General features: G+C 51.1%; 1 protein-coding gene and 1 pseudogene across 3 annotated transcripts in view; one reads left to right on the forward strand and one right to left on the reverse strand.

Annotated features, from left to right (window-relative positions):
• Window positions 1-16807, reverse strand: part of CYFIP1 (cytoplasmic FMR1 interacting protein 1) — a 95542-nt gene that overhangs the window by 10081 nt on the left and 68654 nt on the right. For all 3 annotated transcript variants that reach the window (XM_090263742.1, XM_090263743.1, XM_090263744.1), the window contains 5 exons: window positions 13263-13462; window positions 11663-11750; window positions 6608-6751; window positions 3863-3953; window positions 1705-1835 (listed from right to left, as the gene is read on the reverse strand). In XM_090263742.1, the coding sequence (XP_090119868.1) occupies window positions 1705-1835; window positions 3863-3953; window positions 6608-6751; window positions 11663-11750; window positions 13263-13462 (654 nt within the window). The remainder of the gene's footprint in view (window positions 1-1704; window positions 1836-3862; window positions 3954-6607; window positions 6752-11662; window positions 11751-13262; window positions 13463-16807) is intronic.
• LOC149991937 (U2 spliceosomal RNA) lies at window positions 10482-10618 on the forward strand (annotated as a pseudogene).

The raw sequence follows: 16807 nt of genomic DNA on the forward strand, positions 1-16807 counted from the left end.
TTCCCCAAAGAGGTCAAGAGGTACAATGCACTTCTCATCAAGACGCCAATGTGCTGCTTCAATACATTTGGGAAGCCAAGTCTAATACTTTCACAGCAGAGCAAAAACCCACAGAGGCAACAAGCTCTTGAAGAAGAATGAGGTAAGGGAAGCCCTGGCTGCGCAGCTCAGTTGGTTAGCGTCATCCTGATACACCAAGGTTGCAGGTTCGATCCCCAGTCAGGGCACATGAAAGAATCAACCAATGATGCATCAGTAAGTGGAACAACAAATCGATGTCTCTCTCTCTCTCTCTCTCAAATCAATACAAAAAAAAAAAAAAAAAAAAGTAAGGGAAGGGAACATGTCCTATCAGACAGACTGAAAAAGGCCATGAGAGATTGTTACACTCACTATGTTCTCCAATTCAGAACCTTCAGCTGACACGATATATAGGGGAAAAGTGGACAGACATCATGACACCACATGGAGACAATCAGTGGAGAAAGTGGGTGTCCCACTGCAGGAGCCTCGAAAGTAAAATAATTATAATTCAGCCCCGGCCGGGTGGCTCAATTGGTTGGAGTATCATCCATACATCAAAAGGTTGCAAGTTCAATTCCCAGTCAGGGTGCATACCTAAGTTGTGGGCATTCACCCACTACTCCCTCCCTCCCTCCTTTCCTCTCTCTCTTAAATCAATAAGCATGTCCTCAGGTGAGGACTAAAAAATAATAATAATTACAATTCAATAAAATTTAAGAACCAGCTCCTTGTCGCACAGAGCGACATCTCAGGTGCTCCATGCCCCCAGGAGTGGAACGCCCATCACTGCAAATCAGTCTCCTGGCAGCAGCGCTTTATAGCTGCACGTATGAGGGGGGATCGAGAATAACTCAGAATTTATTTATAAAAAATTGTGTATCTATTCTTACATGCTTAAACTTCAGTCACCTCCAAAGTTCTCTCCATTAGATGCAATACACCTATCGGGACTTTGTTCCACTGCTCAAAACAGTTTTTGAACTCGTCAATGTTGATGCCTTTTATAAAGTGCTTCTGCTATTTTTTGTTTCACCTCTTACACACAGGCAAAACATTTCCCTTTGAGGATTTTTTTCATCCGGGGAAACAAAAAAAAGTTGCTCAGGGCAAGAGCCAGTGAACAGGGAGGGTGGAGCATGAGGGTCATGCTGTTTTTGGTCAAAAATTGCTAAACACTCAGCATGGAGAGGGCAGGTGTGCTTGTAAATCACCTGTCATGAAATGGGCAAATGCGCTGAAAAAAATTCACTGAAGCCAAACGCAGCCTCTCACAACAACGCCAGCTGGTCCACTCACACAGATCGGCTCCTAGAACACTCACCTAGTGGGGGACGCCTGACCTACAAGGGGGCCCACCCTCCAGAAGATAATTCCAGGTTTTTGGGTCCCCCCTCATATGTCACATACGTTAGTGTTGCTGTAGCCAATACTACGTAATAAAATATTTTTACAATGCTCATAGAGCAAAACATTCTCAAACGAGCTACATTGCATTTTTGTTTTTCAAATATAGGGAACAAATTCAAATGAAAGTCTCCATAGTCACAAGAGAAATGGTGCTTTACTACACCCCCCCACCCCACATTAAGCAGCCCCGACAGATCGAGGCTCTCAGAGGTGTCTTCTGTCTCACCAGTGGGGCTGACCCGCACGTGGGGTCAGGGCCGGGCAGCCACTCACCAGGCTCTGCTCGATGAGCAGGCAGAACAGGACAGCGTTGCCCACCTCCCGCAGGTTCTGGAAGCACACCGTCTTCAGCTCCGCGTACTCCACGATGTCCTTCAGTTGGTGGTGGAAGAACTCCAGGATGCCTGCGGCGGCAGAGAGTGAGTGGCAGGGGCAGCCACGGAATATCCTCTGACGTGGCCACCACACCCGCCCTGGATATGGCCGCATGTCCCCAGGGCCCAACACCTTCCTGCAATGGCGCTTTGTGTAGCCCTGGGCCCTGGCCCTCAGCTCCAAAGGCCTTCTCACCATCAACCCTGTATCTCCCGAGGAGGCAGCAATCACAAGAATCAATGAGAAAGACCCCACCCCCACCCCCGGCATCTCCAGCAGAGGCAGAAAAGGCATTAGATAACATTCAGCATCCCCTCACAGACACAGACAGGAATGTACTTAATTGGATAAAGGACACCTGCAAAGGGCCTGCAGCTGACGTGGGACTCGGACGAAAGCTGCCGCTTCCTCCCTAAGCTCCAAAGCAAGACAGCGCGTCTTCACCACAGTCCTGGAGGCCCGGACTTTGCAATAAGGCATGAAAAGTCATAAGGCGCCAAGACTGGGAAAAGGTCAATATCCCTTAACTTGATCTATGCATTCAATGCTGACCCACGAACCCCGTGAATGCAGAAGATCTACAATGGCCAAAGCAACCCTGAGAAGACCGAAGTTGGAGATTTAAGACGTTTCAAACCCTCCATCTCAACAGGTCAGGCCCGGATGTGGTTCTGCAGGGACCTCATGCCCTGCTGCCTGGCGCTGTCCCTCCCTCACTGCAGCCCCCGTCTCCTCTCCGCCCGCCTCGCCCGCTCCCCGACTCTCAGCACCGCCCCATGACAGTGCAGACTCAGCAGAGGGCACGCTCCTCACGGGCGTCACCGGTGACAGATGTGTGAGCAGGACAGCAACGTGGCTTTACCCCGTGGTGGTGCCCAGGGACCAGGGCCACACCAGCCCTGCTGGGGTGGCCACTGGGTGACAGACATGACAAGTGGCCCCCATCCACAGCTCTGTCCCAGACCAGCTCTGAATTTGGCCCAAAGGGCTTCATTTTCAACATTTAAACTTTCCAGGTCTAGTCAGGATATGAGCACTAGTTTTATGATCCCAACAAGACTCATCTCCCGACAATGCACTAGAGTTAGACGCTCCCAGCGAGGCCCACAGGGTCATGCCCCTTCACAGGGGCCAAAATGGTCGCCTCTCCATCTCCTCCAACGCCAATGTCAGCCACCCCAGCCGGCTGCCCATTGGAACGCCTCTCATGGGTGACCCAAGTCATCTAACCAGACAGCTGTCCAGCTCCCAAGAGAGCATAAGTGACAACAGCAGTTGTGCTCCAAGACAAGGTCCCTATGGTACGATTTTGTCATGAGCAACACTTTCTGAGGTCATTAAGGCTGTTTATTGGGACAGTCAGCTTTCGTCAGGTGACAAGCGCCTGGCCCCCCCTGCGACCTATCCGCCTGAGGGCAGCCAGCAGCCAGGGCAGGGACCGAGGGGCCATCTGAGGAGCAGCGTCCCTCCTGGTGCCTCTCCTGGTCCTGGTAAGCCCAGCAGGGCAGCTGGACCCGGCGGTCACACTCGCTGCCCCTCCCTGGTGGGTGATCTTTTAGTTTTTAAATCCTCACCCAAGGACATGTTTATTGATTTTAGAGAGAGAGGAAGGGAGGGGGAGGGAGAGAGAGAGAGACATCCATGTGAAGGCAACACTGAATGGCTGCCTCCCATACACGCCCTGACTGGGGATCAAACCCGCCACCTTCTGGCGTGCAGGACAACGCTCCAACCAAGCCAGCCGGCCAGGGCTCCCTGGTTGGTGATCTTTAAAGTCCTGGTGCTGCAGGGGCCTGGGGGACAGCGGGTTTCAGAGCCCTGTCACCCAACAAGACTAATGGGTGCTGCCCCCCACCCCGCCCCGCTTCCTCACCCCCCAACGGCAACTCCAACGCGCCTTCCCGCACCCCTGGTCTGTTCTGCTGGAGACTACCAGCTCCGGCTCCGCGCCGTCCCCACCACTCCTGCCCGCCCCCCACCCCCTGACAGGGAAAGCAGGGAGGACTCTGATCAGAAACTCCCACGGGCGCTGCCCGCCCCGGGCACCCGCACTCACCCGGGGAGCCGTACTCGTGCCGCGGCAGGCGGCAGATCTTGGGCATCACCTCCATTAGTGTCTTCACGTACTGCAGGATGGTGCCTTGCAGCTGCGGGGGGACAGGCAGTGTCAGCCGCCCGCGGCCGCTGCCCCCAGAGGCGTGGGCCGCCCACGGCGCCTTGCGAAAGGGTCTGTCGGCACACAGCGGGGTACCGGGCAGGACTGAGACACCTCCGGGCTGGGAAAGGAAACCCCAACCTGCGCCAGGGCGCTCGTTCTGCAACACGGCTCCTGTTCGCTAGAGGGCACGTGGCCGGGGGTGCGACAGCAGGTCGGGGGGTGGGGGGCAGGGAGACCTGAGGAAGGGACACCCAGGCGGGTGGGTTCTGGGTTCCCCTGATGGGGAACAGCTCCAACACTGGACTGGTCATCTTGTGCGCCAACCACCTTCCAAGGTGCCACCGTCTGGGGGCAGAGGCTCCCGCTGGGGGTCCTGGCAGGGCCCAGGTCGGTCACAAGGTCACGGCTGCGTTCTAATTGATTTTTGATCCTGACTTAGATGGTTGCAGATAGACATCTTTGTAGAATTCTGTCGGCTTCTGCGTTAACGATCAGATCGACCCCCGGGGGGTTGCTGCTTTAATTATATGGCCAGAGATTCAGCTTCAAGATTTCTCTTGACTAGTTTGTGAATCATGCAAAGACATAAAAATCTATTTAAAAATCTTTAAAAATGGGCTCAGGTAAAGAAATAAACTTGAAATAATGAAAAATATTCAAGGTTGAGATTTTATCAAGTTCTCTCTCAGTGAAACGACAGAAATCAATTATGTAAACTAAATCCACGACAGCCTATAAACATCTTTTTTTATTTCTTCCCCTTTTCAAAGACTTAAGTGGAAGGCCTGCGCACCTAATTTCTGACCTGAATGTGATGTGCGACAGATGAGTGTCGTCCCTGATGTCCTCACTGCACCCCCGCTGCCAGGCCAGGGTGAGCCCCTCAGCCTGCAGTGCGGGCCGGCCACCACACGGCGACAGGGGGCAGCGGCATCCTGAGTCCTCTGGCCTGGCTGGGACCCTGCACCCCGCCCCCAGCTCCTCATGGCCAACACGCTCTACTCCACTTCCCCCGCGTAAGGGTTTGTGTTTTAAGAAAGCTCGTCCTGCAGAGACAGAAATGAAATCTTCGCAGAACTGTCCCCTCACAGACGCTCGCCAGCTCGCCCATGACACCTTTCCTATCAGGCCCTCTCGGCTTCTGTTTTGTCCTCCACCCTGACAGCTCGCTTCTGTTTACTCCAGAGCACAGTGGTTTCTACAAGTCATAGGCAAAGCTATGGTCCTTTACAAAAGGGTGTAGGGGACAGTACTTCTGCATAGAGAGGGCAATATGCTCTCTCTTTTTTAGATTTTATTTATTTTTAGAGAGAGGGAGGAGGAAGAAAGAGAGGGAGAAAAATGTTCATGTGAGAGGGAAACATCAATCAGTTGCCTCTCACACGTCCCAAACCAGGGGACCTGGCCCACAACCCAGGCTCGTGCCCTGACTGGGAATCGAACTGGCGACCTTTGGTTTGTGAGGCAAGGCCCAACTAACTGAGCCACACCTGTCAGTGCTAAAGGGCATTTATTCTCTTACAAGGAAGGCTGTATTTAGGTAGGCAACTTTTTCTATGAAATACTTAAAATAACATGGACCCATTCTTTTGAATTAAGAAAGATGGGGAGAAATCAAACTAGATGGTCAGGGATGTTTGGAGTGAATATCGGGCAGCTCAGACACTAGGCTTGTTCCATCCTAGTGAATTCAAGGCCACGTGTGATACTGTGATTTATAAGAAAAAATATAGCCCTGGCTGGGTATTTCAGTGGTTAGAGCGTTGTCCCACTGCACCAAGGTTGCAGGTTTGATCCCCAGTCAGGTCACATACAAGAATCAACCAATGAATGCACCAGTAGCTGGAACATCGAATTGATGTTTCTCTCTCCCTTCCCTTCTCTCTCTAAAATCAATAAAGGATAAGAAGTTGGCTGAAGAAATACATATTTGTTTCTTGTCCAGTTTCTGGCACAGAGCTCAAAACCCTCGCATTCCATAAGTTACGAGAGCCTGGGAGGGGCTTGTTATGTTCTGAGGTGGCTTTGGGAGGTGCCCAGGGGTTGCTGAGGTTGCCAGGAGTGACGTCAGAGTCCTGCCCCAGACGCTGCGGAGGGTGAGCCAGTCACCAGCAAGCAACGATGTGATCAACCACAACCACGAAATGCGGCCGGGGGCTACTGGCTCGGGGACCAGACCCTTCCCTGTGCCACGGTGCCAGGGCCCAGACCCCACGGGGACAGGAACTCCTGCGTGGAGGACCACACCCTGGGCATCACTTCACCTGAGGCGGATTCCTATCCCTGAACGGCCTTCAGTAAGCTGGTCATCTAGGGCGGAGACCAGACCCCTGAATTCTGTGGGCTGCTCTAGTAAATGAATCCAACCCGAGGAGGCGGCCGTAGGAGCCTCTGATTTACAGCCAGTCGGTCAGAGGCACAGGGGACAACCTTGACTTAGGCTGGCACGTGGGGGTCGGGGGAGGGCAGCATTGTGGGACTGCCTGTGGGATCCAATGGGGAGACGGTGTCAGAACTGAGCGGAATCACAGGATGCCCCGCCGGTGTCCAGGAACTGCTCAGAAGAAGGAAGGCCCTCCCAGCATTGGAACTGGGTGCAGAGCCCTTTGCCGAGGGAAGGGAGCACGTCCGTGGGAAACGTACCAGGCTCTTGACGACCTTCAGCAGCTCCTCCATGACCACCGCGATGCCCTGGTAGCCAAGCAGCCGGCAGATGACCTGGAAGTGCGGGGGCCCCACGAAGTTCCGGTAGCTGCCATAAATGCTCGAGTAGGCCAGGTTCAGCGCCTGGGGGACAGAGGACACACGCACTCGATGAACTCTGTCCAGAGTTTGCAAGGTGGCTCCTACACAAGGTGCATTCACCACACAGCACCCTTAGGTGGGGGCGGGGGCTCAGCCACAGAATCTGTTAGGCTGCCCTTACCAGGACTGATATGTTCAACCTGAAGACGTGAAAAGCAATCTGGCTAAGACAGAAAAAATAAAATTGGGTTTTCAACACTTTATTAAACTGCCCTTTCTACAGACTCCACTTTGAGGCTCTGGAAAGAGAAATAAATACATCTTAACACTACTGCAACAGAGCTGCCCCAAAAGAACCATCTTCTCAAGGTTACCAGTGAACTCAGGCCCGCAGGGTGGGCAGGTGAGAAGGGTGGTCACAGTGGCTTTCTGCAGGAGGGGACCTCCAAGTCATCTAAGGACAGGGCACACACACCGCAGTAAGCAACCAGGCTATGCATTGCCCTCTCAGCACGTCTTTAGCTGCATCCTGCAGATTTTGATATATCTGCATTTCATCAATTCAGTGTCTTTCTAACATTCTCCCTTGACCCCAAGATCATTCGGATTTGTGTCGATTTTCAAGTGTTTGGAGATATTTTTGGTCTTTTCGTTACAGATTTCTAATTTGAGTTCACTGGATCAGAGAACATGCTCTGTATGATTTCTGGTCTTTTCATTTTTTGAGGTTTGTTTTATAGCCATGAATATCGTTTATCTTGGGGTTGCTCCCTGGATGCTTGAAAATAATGTATGTTCTGCTGCCGCTGGGTGGCGTGTTCTATACACATCAGTGGATGATGGTATTCAGTTCTTCTTTATTGTTGCTGATTTTCTGTCTACTTATTCTATTGATTACTAAGGGAGAAGAATGTTGAGTGCCCCATTGTAACTGTGGAGTTGTTCACTTCTTTTTTCGCTTACGTTAGTTTTCACTTCGGGTGTTTTAAAACTATTGTTTGGTGCATAAACATTTTGTTGCTCTATTTTCTTTGTGGCCCGACCCTTCTATCATACGCAATGTCCCTGGTAATATTCTTTGCTCTGAAATCTACTTTATCTTTTATCAGCACACTCACTCCTGCTTTCTTCTGATTAATGTTTGCGTGACATCCTTTTACTTTCAACCGACCTATATCATTAATTTGAAGTTTCTTCCATGATAATGTTTTTCAATCCTCTATGCCAGTCTGTTTAACTGTATTTAGACCACTTACATTTAATACATTTACACACAATATAATGACTGATATAATTTAAATGGGCTCTTAAGTACGCTATTTCATTTTTCCTGTCTTTCTGTGAGCCACTTAAACATATTTAGAATTCTATTGTGACTTACCTATAGTATTTCTGAGAATATCTTTTCACACAGATCTTTTAGTTCTTGGTTTTACGTTATACACAAGCTATCACAATCTACTGTTGCTGACATTTCCCCACTGCAGGTGAAGAATACCAAGCTTATCCCATTTGGGTCCCTGTTTCCTCCTCTTTCTTCCCCATTATAATTGTTTTCAATATTCCCTCCACACACACCGGGACAGCAAGGATGTCAGTAAGGATCCTGAAGAATCGGCACAGCAAGCCTGGCTCTCGCTTAGCAATTCCCTGCCATTCCCAGGAGCTCAGCTCCTGGAATTCGCTTATGTTACAGACTGATGAGGTTGTTTTCTACCTCTGGGACATGTCCCCTTGCTATACAGGCTGGCCAAGGCTGTACAGACAGTGATTTATGGTGAGCTCCTCCTTTCCTTCTCGGGGTCCAGGGTTTCTGTAAGTGTGGCCAGTCACATGGGCAGCTACACACCCATGAAAGCCTTGGCCCTAAGTGCACGTGAGTGCTGCTTGTCTCCTGCAACTCCACTTTGGAGGGGCAACTTGTGCCCAGTCCCAGCGCCACCCGACATGTATTGTCCCTTATAATTCTGCTTGGTATTCTTTTACTATAATAAACTGTAGCTGAGAAGACAACTATTGAATCTGTGAGACCTTCTGGAGAAGGACCAAAGGTGTGGGTGGTACTAGGACACCCCAATCCAGAAAGTCTGAGTCTGAGCCAATTATCCTCCTGATGAAAAAAATCTTCAGTCCTGGCTGGTGTGGCTCAGTGAATAGAGCACCTGCCTGTGAACCAAAGGGTCACCAGTTCGATTCCCAGTCAGGGCACGTGCTTGGGTTGCGGGCCAGGTCCCCAGCTGGGGGCGCATAAGAGGCAACCACACATTGATGTTTCTCTCCCTCTCTTTCTCCCTTCCTTCCCCTTTCTCTAAAAATAATAAATAAAATATTTTAAAAAGAAAAAAGTCCTAAAAGAGAAATGTTTTGCTAGTGTAGAACAGGTAAAACAAAAAACGGCAGAAGCATAAAAGGCATCAAAATCAACGTGTTCAAAACCTTTTGTGAGCAGTGGACAAAACGTCTCGATAGGTGTGTTGCATCAGATGGAGAGAATTTCAACGGTGACTGAAGTTTAAACACGTAAGAATAAATACACAATTGTTTGTAAATAAATTCTGGGTTTCGGGGGGTCCCCCTTGTATTTCCTATTGTATGGGAGAGAAAACATTGGTTACCTGCTCAGGAGAAGTCACTCAACAGAGAAATTACCAAGAACCCAAAATATAACACCATAAATGGGCCACTCATCTAAGTCAAGTTTATTCCTGTAAGACTCTAATCCTAGGTCATCATCACAAAGAAAGAACTAATTGGATGTTTGAGTCGGATTCCTGTGTAGTCCATCATCTCACAGGTTCGAATACTATAAATCGCATGGAAGCAAAACGATGTGCCGCTGGCGTGGGAGTGCTCGCAAGTAAAGCTGAGCGCACCACCCGTCTGTCTCCGGTACGGTATTCAACCCTGACGTCAGGACGTTTGGGCATGCTGCCCCTTTTGGGTCCTCAAAGAAGTGTCATATAAAGTGAGCAGACGACATCAACATCACTCCTCCAAACTTCTGTTAGACTTTTGTTACCGTCCAAACTATCTAACAGAAAATACAGTTCAGCGCCTGGGCTGGTGTGGCTTTGCAAACCAAAGGGTCGCTGGTTCGATTCCCAGTCAGGGCACATGCCTGGGGTGCGGGGTGTGTGGGCCAGATCCTCAGTTAGGGCCACGTAAGAGGCAACCACACATGGATGTTTCTCTCCCTCTCTTTCTCCCTCCCTTCCCCTCTCTCTAAAAATAAAGAAACAAATCTTTTTAAATAAATAATAAAATAAAATAACAGGCCCCTTGGCCTGTCACTAGATCTAGGTGACTGATCGTAATGACTCTGTGGATAAGACACTCCTGCGTTCTCGAAACCAGGGAGGCTGCTTCCTGGCTTATTTCCTTAGGGTTCGGCTTCCTACAAGCAAGAATGTTTAAATATTATAAACACAGGCCGATGCCCCGGAATCCCAGGGCCCCACACTCACGGCTGCAGAGGGTCTCACTGCATAGACCGTCCTCCGATCTGCGGGACAAAGCAGTCCCTGCTGCGGTCCTTCACGTCTCTGTGCTCAGGTGCGGTGAGGCTGGACACCTGTTTTTATTGTTTTACCACATTTCGGGGAAATGGCTGTTTATTGTGTGTGATTCCTTTTTATCACCGAACATTTTTAATTTTATTATTAAATTTATGAGGGCTTTAAATACAGGGTAGGGAAAAGGTTTACAGCTGTGAGTATATAGCACAGAGTTTATTCTTATTTTTTAATCCTCACCTTAGAATATGTTTTCTATAATCGCTTCTCGGCCTTTTGGCTAAGATCAAGTGTAGAATATGTTTTCTATTGATTTTAGAGAGAGAGAGAGGGAGGGAGGGAGGGAGGGAGGGAGAGAGACATCAATCGGTTGCTTCTATATGCACCCACACCTTTTCTGGTGCATAGGACGATGCTCCAACCAGCTGAGCCTCACGGCCAGGTCTATAGTTTATTCTTGCATAATTATGTATTAATTACTGTATGTTTTCCATACTGACAACTGTAACCTACTTGTGCATCACTCTGTATAACAACACTGACCATTAATAATCCAGCCATATTGGCCTGCACATGTGTCTTATCTTAACAGATGGTGCTGTAGGGTGTTTTTCTCAGTGTTACGTGGTGCCTTGGAGGTGCTGGGTGGTCTCCCAGGGGTGCTGGATGGTGTCTTGGGGGTGTTGGGTGGTGTCTCAGGGGTGTTGGGTGGTTTCTTGGTGGTTTTCTCAGCAGTGTTGGCTGATGTCTCGGGGGTGATGAGTGGTGTCTCAGGGGTGTTGGGTGGAGTCTCGGGGGTGCTGGGTGGTGTCTTGGTGGTTTTCTCAGCAGTGTTGGCTGATGTCTCGGGGGTGATGAGTGGTGTCTCAGGGGTGTTGGGTGGAGTCTCGGGGGTGCTGGGTGGTGTCTTGGTGGTTTTCTCAGCAGTGTTGGCTGATGTCTCGGGGGTGATGAGTGGTGTCTCAGGGGTGTTGGGTAGTGTCTCAGGGGTGCTGGGTGGAGTCTCGGGGGTGCTGGGTGGTGTCTTGGTGGTTTTCTCGGCGGCGTTGGGTGGTTTCTCCCAGCTCGCCTGTGGCTTCTGGATGCCCCTCTTGTCCACATGCTCCTCCCTTCACATGTCACATGGGGACAGGCTGCCCCGTCCGTCCCTCACAGCCATGACCCCAAGCCTCTTCCTGTAAAGTCTCTTAGCTTCATTTATTTTAACCTTTAAACCTGCCAACAACCTGACTTATTTTAGTGCCGGGGTGAGGTCAGGCCCAGCCAAACACCCTCCCTCCGCCAGGGGCTGTGCCTGTAGCACGTTGCTTTCAGGAGACAGTAACATTTTACACACAGCATGACATGTTTATGTCATCGTAACTAAGCTGATTTAAGCTAACCTTCAAAATACGCTTAACTGTAAACTTAGATATCATAACACAAACACGAGAAAGCCTACCTTGGATCCGTGCAAATACTGGGGTTGGGCGTTAGGCTGTTTGTCTCTCTGAAATTCTTGAGAAAATGGTAACACTGTCCGAACAAATCTAAATAAGAAAGAAAAAAAGAAAACCAAACATGTCATTGTTCTTTGAAAGTCAGAACTTGTCCATTACTCATCAATTAAATCCTCCAGTTCACTGAACTAATCACCACATAGAAAAACTCAAGGAAATAAAAAATCAGAATATAAGTGAGATACAAATACTCTGAAGTCTGATAAATGTACTCAAGGTTGGGGAACAAAGTGAAAGCACCAGGGAACCCCGCAAACACAGTCTCCAAACCCAGGGAGAGGGTCTGGGCCCCGGGCGGCAGGACCATTGCAAACCTAACTCAGTCCCGGGGACACGCGGAAAGGAGCCGGCACTCGGCTGCGCAGCCCCCGGCCCTGGCAGTGAGGGAGGCCCAGGCGGGGGGGCAGGTGCGGGCACTCGTCTGCTACTCAGGTCCCACCCACCATCTCCCACGCAGTTTCACACACACGCCCTCGCACCCCCTCACACACTCCCTCTCTGCCTTACACACACCCCTCACACGGCTGCTCACACTAACACGCTCTCCTTCTCACCCTCCATCACCCTCTCACACTCACACACTCCCCCTCTCACCATCTCACACTCACTCTCCATCTCACACTCACTCTTACACACCCAGCATCTCACTGACTCTTACACGCACCCTTTCACTCACTCTCCCAAACCTTCACTCATTCCCACCCACGGTCTGTCCCAGTCTGTCACTCTCTCACACACACACTCATGTGCACACACCCGTTTTCTCTCACACTTGTAGTCTCACATACATGTACACCCACATTCACACACTTCATGTAAACACACATGCACGCACTCACACTCGTGTGCATGAGTGTGTGCGTGTGTGAGGGCACACGCACTCGTGTGCACTCACACTCATGCATGCATCTCACTCGCATGCACTCCTTTTCATTTGCATGCACACTCTCGCACTCTTGCACTATCACTATTGCACGCATGCACTCTCAGTTATTTGCACACGCACTCTCACACACCCAAACATCCCCGGCCTGCGCTCAGAGACCAGGAGCTGAGCTCAGCGCAGAGAGAACACACCCCACACAGGCAGAGGCCTAGGCGTGAGGCTGGACCACGGTAAACGGCTGTCACCGTCCGTGCCACCCGCCCGGCTGGCCACGTGGTCTGGGGCAACACTGTAGGAAAACGGCAGGCAGATGGGAGGGGAGCTCCCTGAGGGACCCTCACCTGCCCAGCATCCCAGAAGGAGCCAGGAAAAGCAGTCGCCCTGCACACGCCAGCGCCGGGCAGACGTGAGGCTGGGGACGGGCGCAGACCCTGCGGCCACGACCCTGAGCACCACAGCTTTCACCCTGAGCCACACGCAAGAGCCCAGAGAGGGACCCCTGCCCACTACACGGTCCCGTGCCAACGCCACGACCACCGCCCCAGGGCTGGCCCAGGGCTGCCCAAGTGCCCTGGACAGGAGAAACAAGGGGGAGCACAGCGGGGACAGCGACCCAGGGCGCCCCGACACCTGGACCGGCAGCGGGCGGCGCTCACCGGTTGGTGGAGCCGTTGTAGCAGTAGTTGGGCAGGAAGTCGTAGTTGAGCTCCCAGAAGACGTGGAGGGTGATCCTCCCGTAGGGCGCCGCCACGTTGTGGTTGGCCTCGCGGAACATGGCGTCGAAGCTGTCCAGCGTCAGGTACCGGCTCAGCAGCTTGTGCGTCATGCGGTTGATCTCCAAGAGGCCGTCCAGCTCCTACAGGGCCACAAGGACGGGTGAGGACAGAACGCGGCCCAGGCAGTGGCCTCCATTCCCCACAGGTGCAGCGCCATGGGAGGGCAGGACAGAGCGGGACACGCCGGGGTGGGGTCAATAAGCCAGGCCAAGAGCGCACGCGGCAGAAGTCCAGCACCCTCTCTGCTGCCTTTAGATGCCCCTCCAGACCATGGTTGCCCCCCAGGGCCATCAGCTTTCTGCACTGTGGTCACCTCTGCACTGCCACCGCTGGCCTCCAGCCGCCCACAGCGCAGAGACCACTTGGACACCCCCCCCGCCCCCCCCCCCCGCCTGGGCCAGCACAGTGTGCACCCTCAGGTGTCAGCCTGAGCCGGCTTCTCTAACGCACCTGGAGTCTTTTAAAGGCACGGCCGCTCCACAGGGCTGGCAGGGTCACCCACGGATGGCACGTGAAACCTGTCTAGCTCTGCCCTGTCCCCTGAGCCAGCCACTGGGCACACGTGGCAAAGAGAACATGGCTGGTCCAAGCTCAGGGGCACTGTGCACATGATACCAGATTTCAAAACCCGGGCATGAGACAACGGACGTAAGATATCCATACAAGTAATGTTTTTATAATAGTTACATGTTGAGTTGCTAATTTGGGGCTATTTTGGGTTAAATAAAATAGATGATTAATTTCATCTATTTTTTTCCTTTTCCTAGTTGTTTTATTACAGGTGTCCCATTTTCCCCCCATTGCTCTCCCCTGCTCCACCCCCCCTTCCCACAGTCAATCCCCACACTTGTCCGTGTCCCTGGGTCATTCATACATGTTCCTTGACTAGACCCTTCCCCTCCTTTCCCTCCTTCTCCCCCTCCTCCCTCCCCTCTGGTCACTGTCAGTCTGCTCCTTGTTTCCGTGCCTCTGGTTCTATTTTGTTCATTTCTTTTGTTCATTAGGTTCCTGTATTAGGTGAGATCATACAGTGTTTGTCTTTTGCTGCCTGGCTTATTTCACTAAGCATAATACTCTCCAGTTCCATCCTTGCTGTCGTGAAGGTAAGAGCTCCTCTTTTCTCTCTGCTGTGTAGTATTCCATTGTGTAAATGTGCCACAGTTTTTGGATCCACTCATCCACTGATGAGCATTTAGTCTGTTTCCAGGACTGGACTACTGTAACTAGCACTGCTATGAGCATATGGCTGCACAGGTCCTTTTGAATTGGGGTTTCAGGATTCTTTGGGTGTCATCCCAGCAGAGGAATCACTGGGTCAAAAGGCAGTTCCATTTTTAGATTTTTGAGGTAATTCCATACTGTTCTCCACAGTGGCTGCACCATCTGCATTCCCACCAACAGTGCACCAGGGTTCCCTTTTCTCCACATCCTCGCCAGCACTTGTTTCTTAATCTTTTTCCTTTTCTAACGTAACTACACATAAATTTAAAATGATCTAAGTGGTTTGTATTACATTTCTAACGGGCATCACTGGTCAAAGCCTTGGCCATTTTGTAATCCACATCATCCTGGAACAAACTGTTTGTAACAAGGGCAGCTGGGGGTCTCAAGTGCCAAGACAGCCCATGTGATTCTGAGGAAGACCTCGGGAGCCCCGTGCGCCCTCCAGGGAGATGATCAAACAGGTGAGCCCGAGGAGACACCCTCCCCACGGAGGCCTCGCTGCCCCTCACCCAGCGCTGTCTCTGCAGTAAACGAGCACGCTTTCTCGAGTCCTTTGCATAGTCACTGCCATTTGTCCATGGCCTTTACTCTTGTGAGATCAGTTTGGCTTGACATAAAATTCTTTCTTTAAAAAAAATATTTTATTTATTTTCAGAGAGAGGGGAAGGGAAGGAGAAAGAGAGGGAGAGAAACATCAGTGTGTGGTTGCCTCTCGTGCGCCCCCAACTGGGGACCTGGCCCACAACCCAGGCATGTGCCCTGACTGGGAATCGAACCGGCCACTTTTCAGTTCACAGGCCGCTGCTCAATCCACTGAGCCACACCAGCCAGGGCTATTCCCTTCTGTTTCTCTTCTCCTGGGATGCCTATTATCACTATGCTGCTCCTTCTAATGGGGCAGGTAGTTCTCGTAGAGTTCTTAGTTTTCATTTCTTCAACCTGAATCATTTCTAGATTTCTCTCTTCAAGCTCGCTAGTTGTCTTTTCCACCTGGTCTGCTGTATTTCCAGTGCTTTCTAATGTATTCTTCATCCCATTTATTGAGTTCTTCAGCTCCAGAATTTGTTTTTTGTTTTAATCCTCACTCAAGGATAATTTTTCATTGCTTTTCAGAAGGAGAAGAAGGAAGAGAGGGGAGAAAGAGAGAGAAACATCGATGTGAGAGAGAGGCACCAGTGGGTTGCCTCCCACATGCTTGGACCAGAGATCATATATGCCTGGACCATGGATCAAACACATAACCTTGTGCTTACGGACAACACTCCAACTGAGCCACACCATCCAGGGCTCGTTCTTTTGTATAGTTTCCACCTCTTTGGTAAAGAACCCCTCTTCTTCACTAATTCCACTCCTGGGCTCGTTGCACTGCCTTGCTGAGTTTTCTTCATGGTTGCCATCTTGCATTCTCTGTCATTCAATTACAGACTTCCATGGCTTCGAATCCGGTTTCCGGAGACTTGTCATGTTCTCTCTGAGTTACTGTGTTCCCTTGGTTGTTCAGTACTCGATGGACTGTCCCTCTGCCTGTGCACCTGAGGCAGTCAACTCTTGTTGAGATATCATTTTTGATCTTAACAAACTTCACGCTGATGAAGTTTTTCTTATGTTTTCCAGTAGATGGTGCTGTAGAGCAATTTTTTGTTTTACCTGTTCTACTTGCACCTTCAGGGTTGTGTGTGTAAGGGGGCGGGGATCGCTGTGGCTGCAGAAATCAACGCCTTGATGACTAGGGTGGTGGTGTCCCTGATGTGTCCAGGCTGTCTCGGTGTCAGGGCACAACCATCGTGGCGGGGGGCGGGGGGTAGGTAGCGGGGAGCTGGGTTCATGAGCCTTCACCGCTGCTCCCTTGTTCCTTATGGCCACTGGCACATCTGCGCTGTAACACGGGACTGTAGACATATTTCCTCTGTTGCTACCAGATGTGGCAGCAATGGGGGGCAGGGGGAGGGGCCGGATTCTCAGGCATCGGCGCTACCCCCCACCATGGAGTAGCGCGGGCCATGCCCCTATTCCTCCACTGTTGCGTTAGCTGTGGCCACTGACATACATCTGCAGCAGCACATTGTACTTCCCCGTCTCACCCACCCTGACACTCCAACACACCCACCTTCAGCCACACTGGCGTGTGCGCCTCTCGTGTGTGTGTGTGTCTGTGTGTGTTGAGCAGGGCAACGTTTGCTGGATTACAGATGTCTGATTTG

The sequence above is a fragment of the Furipterus horrens genome, unplaced genomic scaffold, assembly GCF_987537825.1.
Source record: "Furipterus horrens unplaced genomic scaffold, mFurHor1.1.pri manual_scaffold_16, whole genome shotgun sequence".
NCBI classification, from domain to species: Eukaryota; Metazoa; Chordata; class Mammalia; order Chiroptera; family Furipteridae; genus Furipterus; species Furipterus horrens.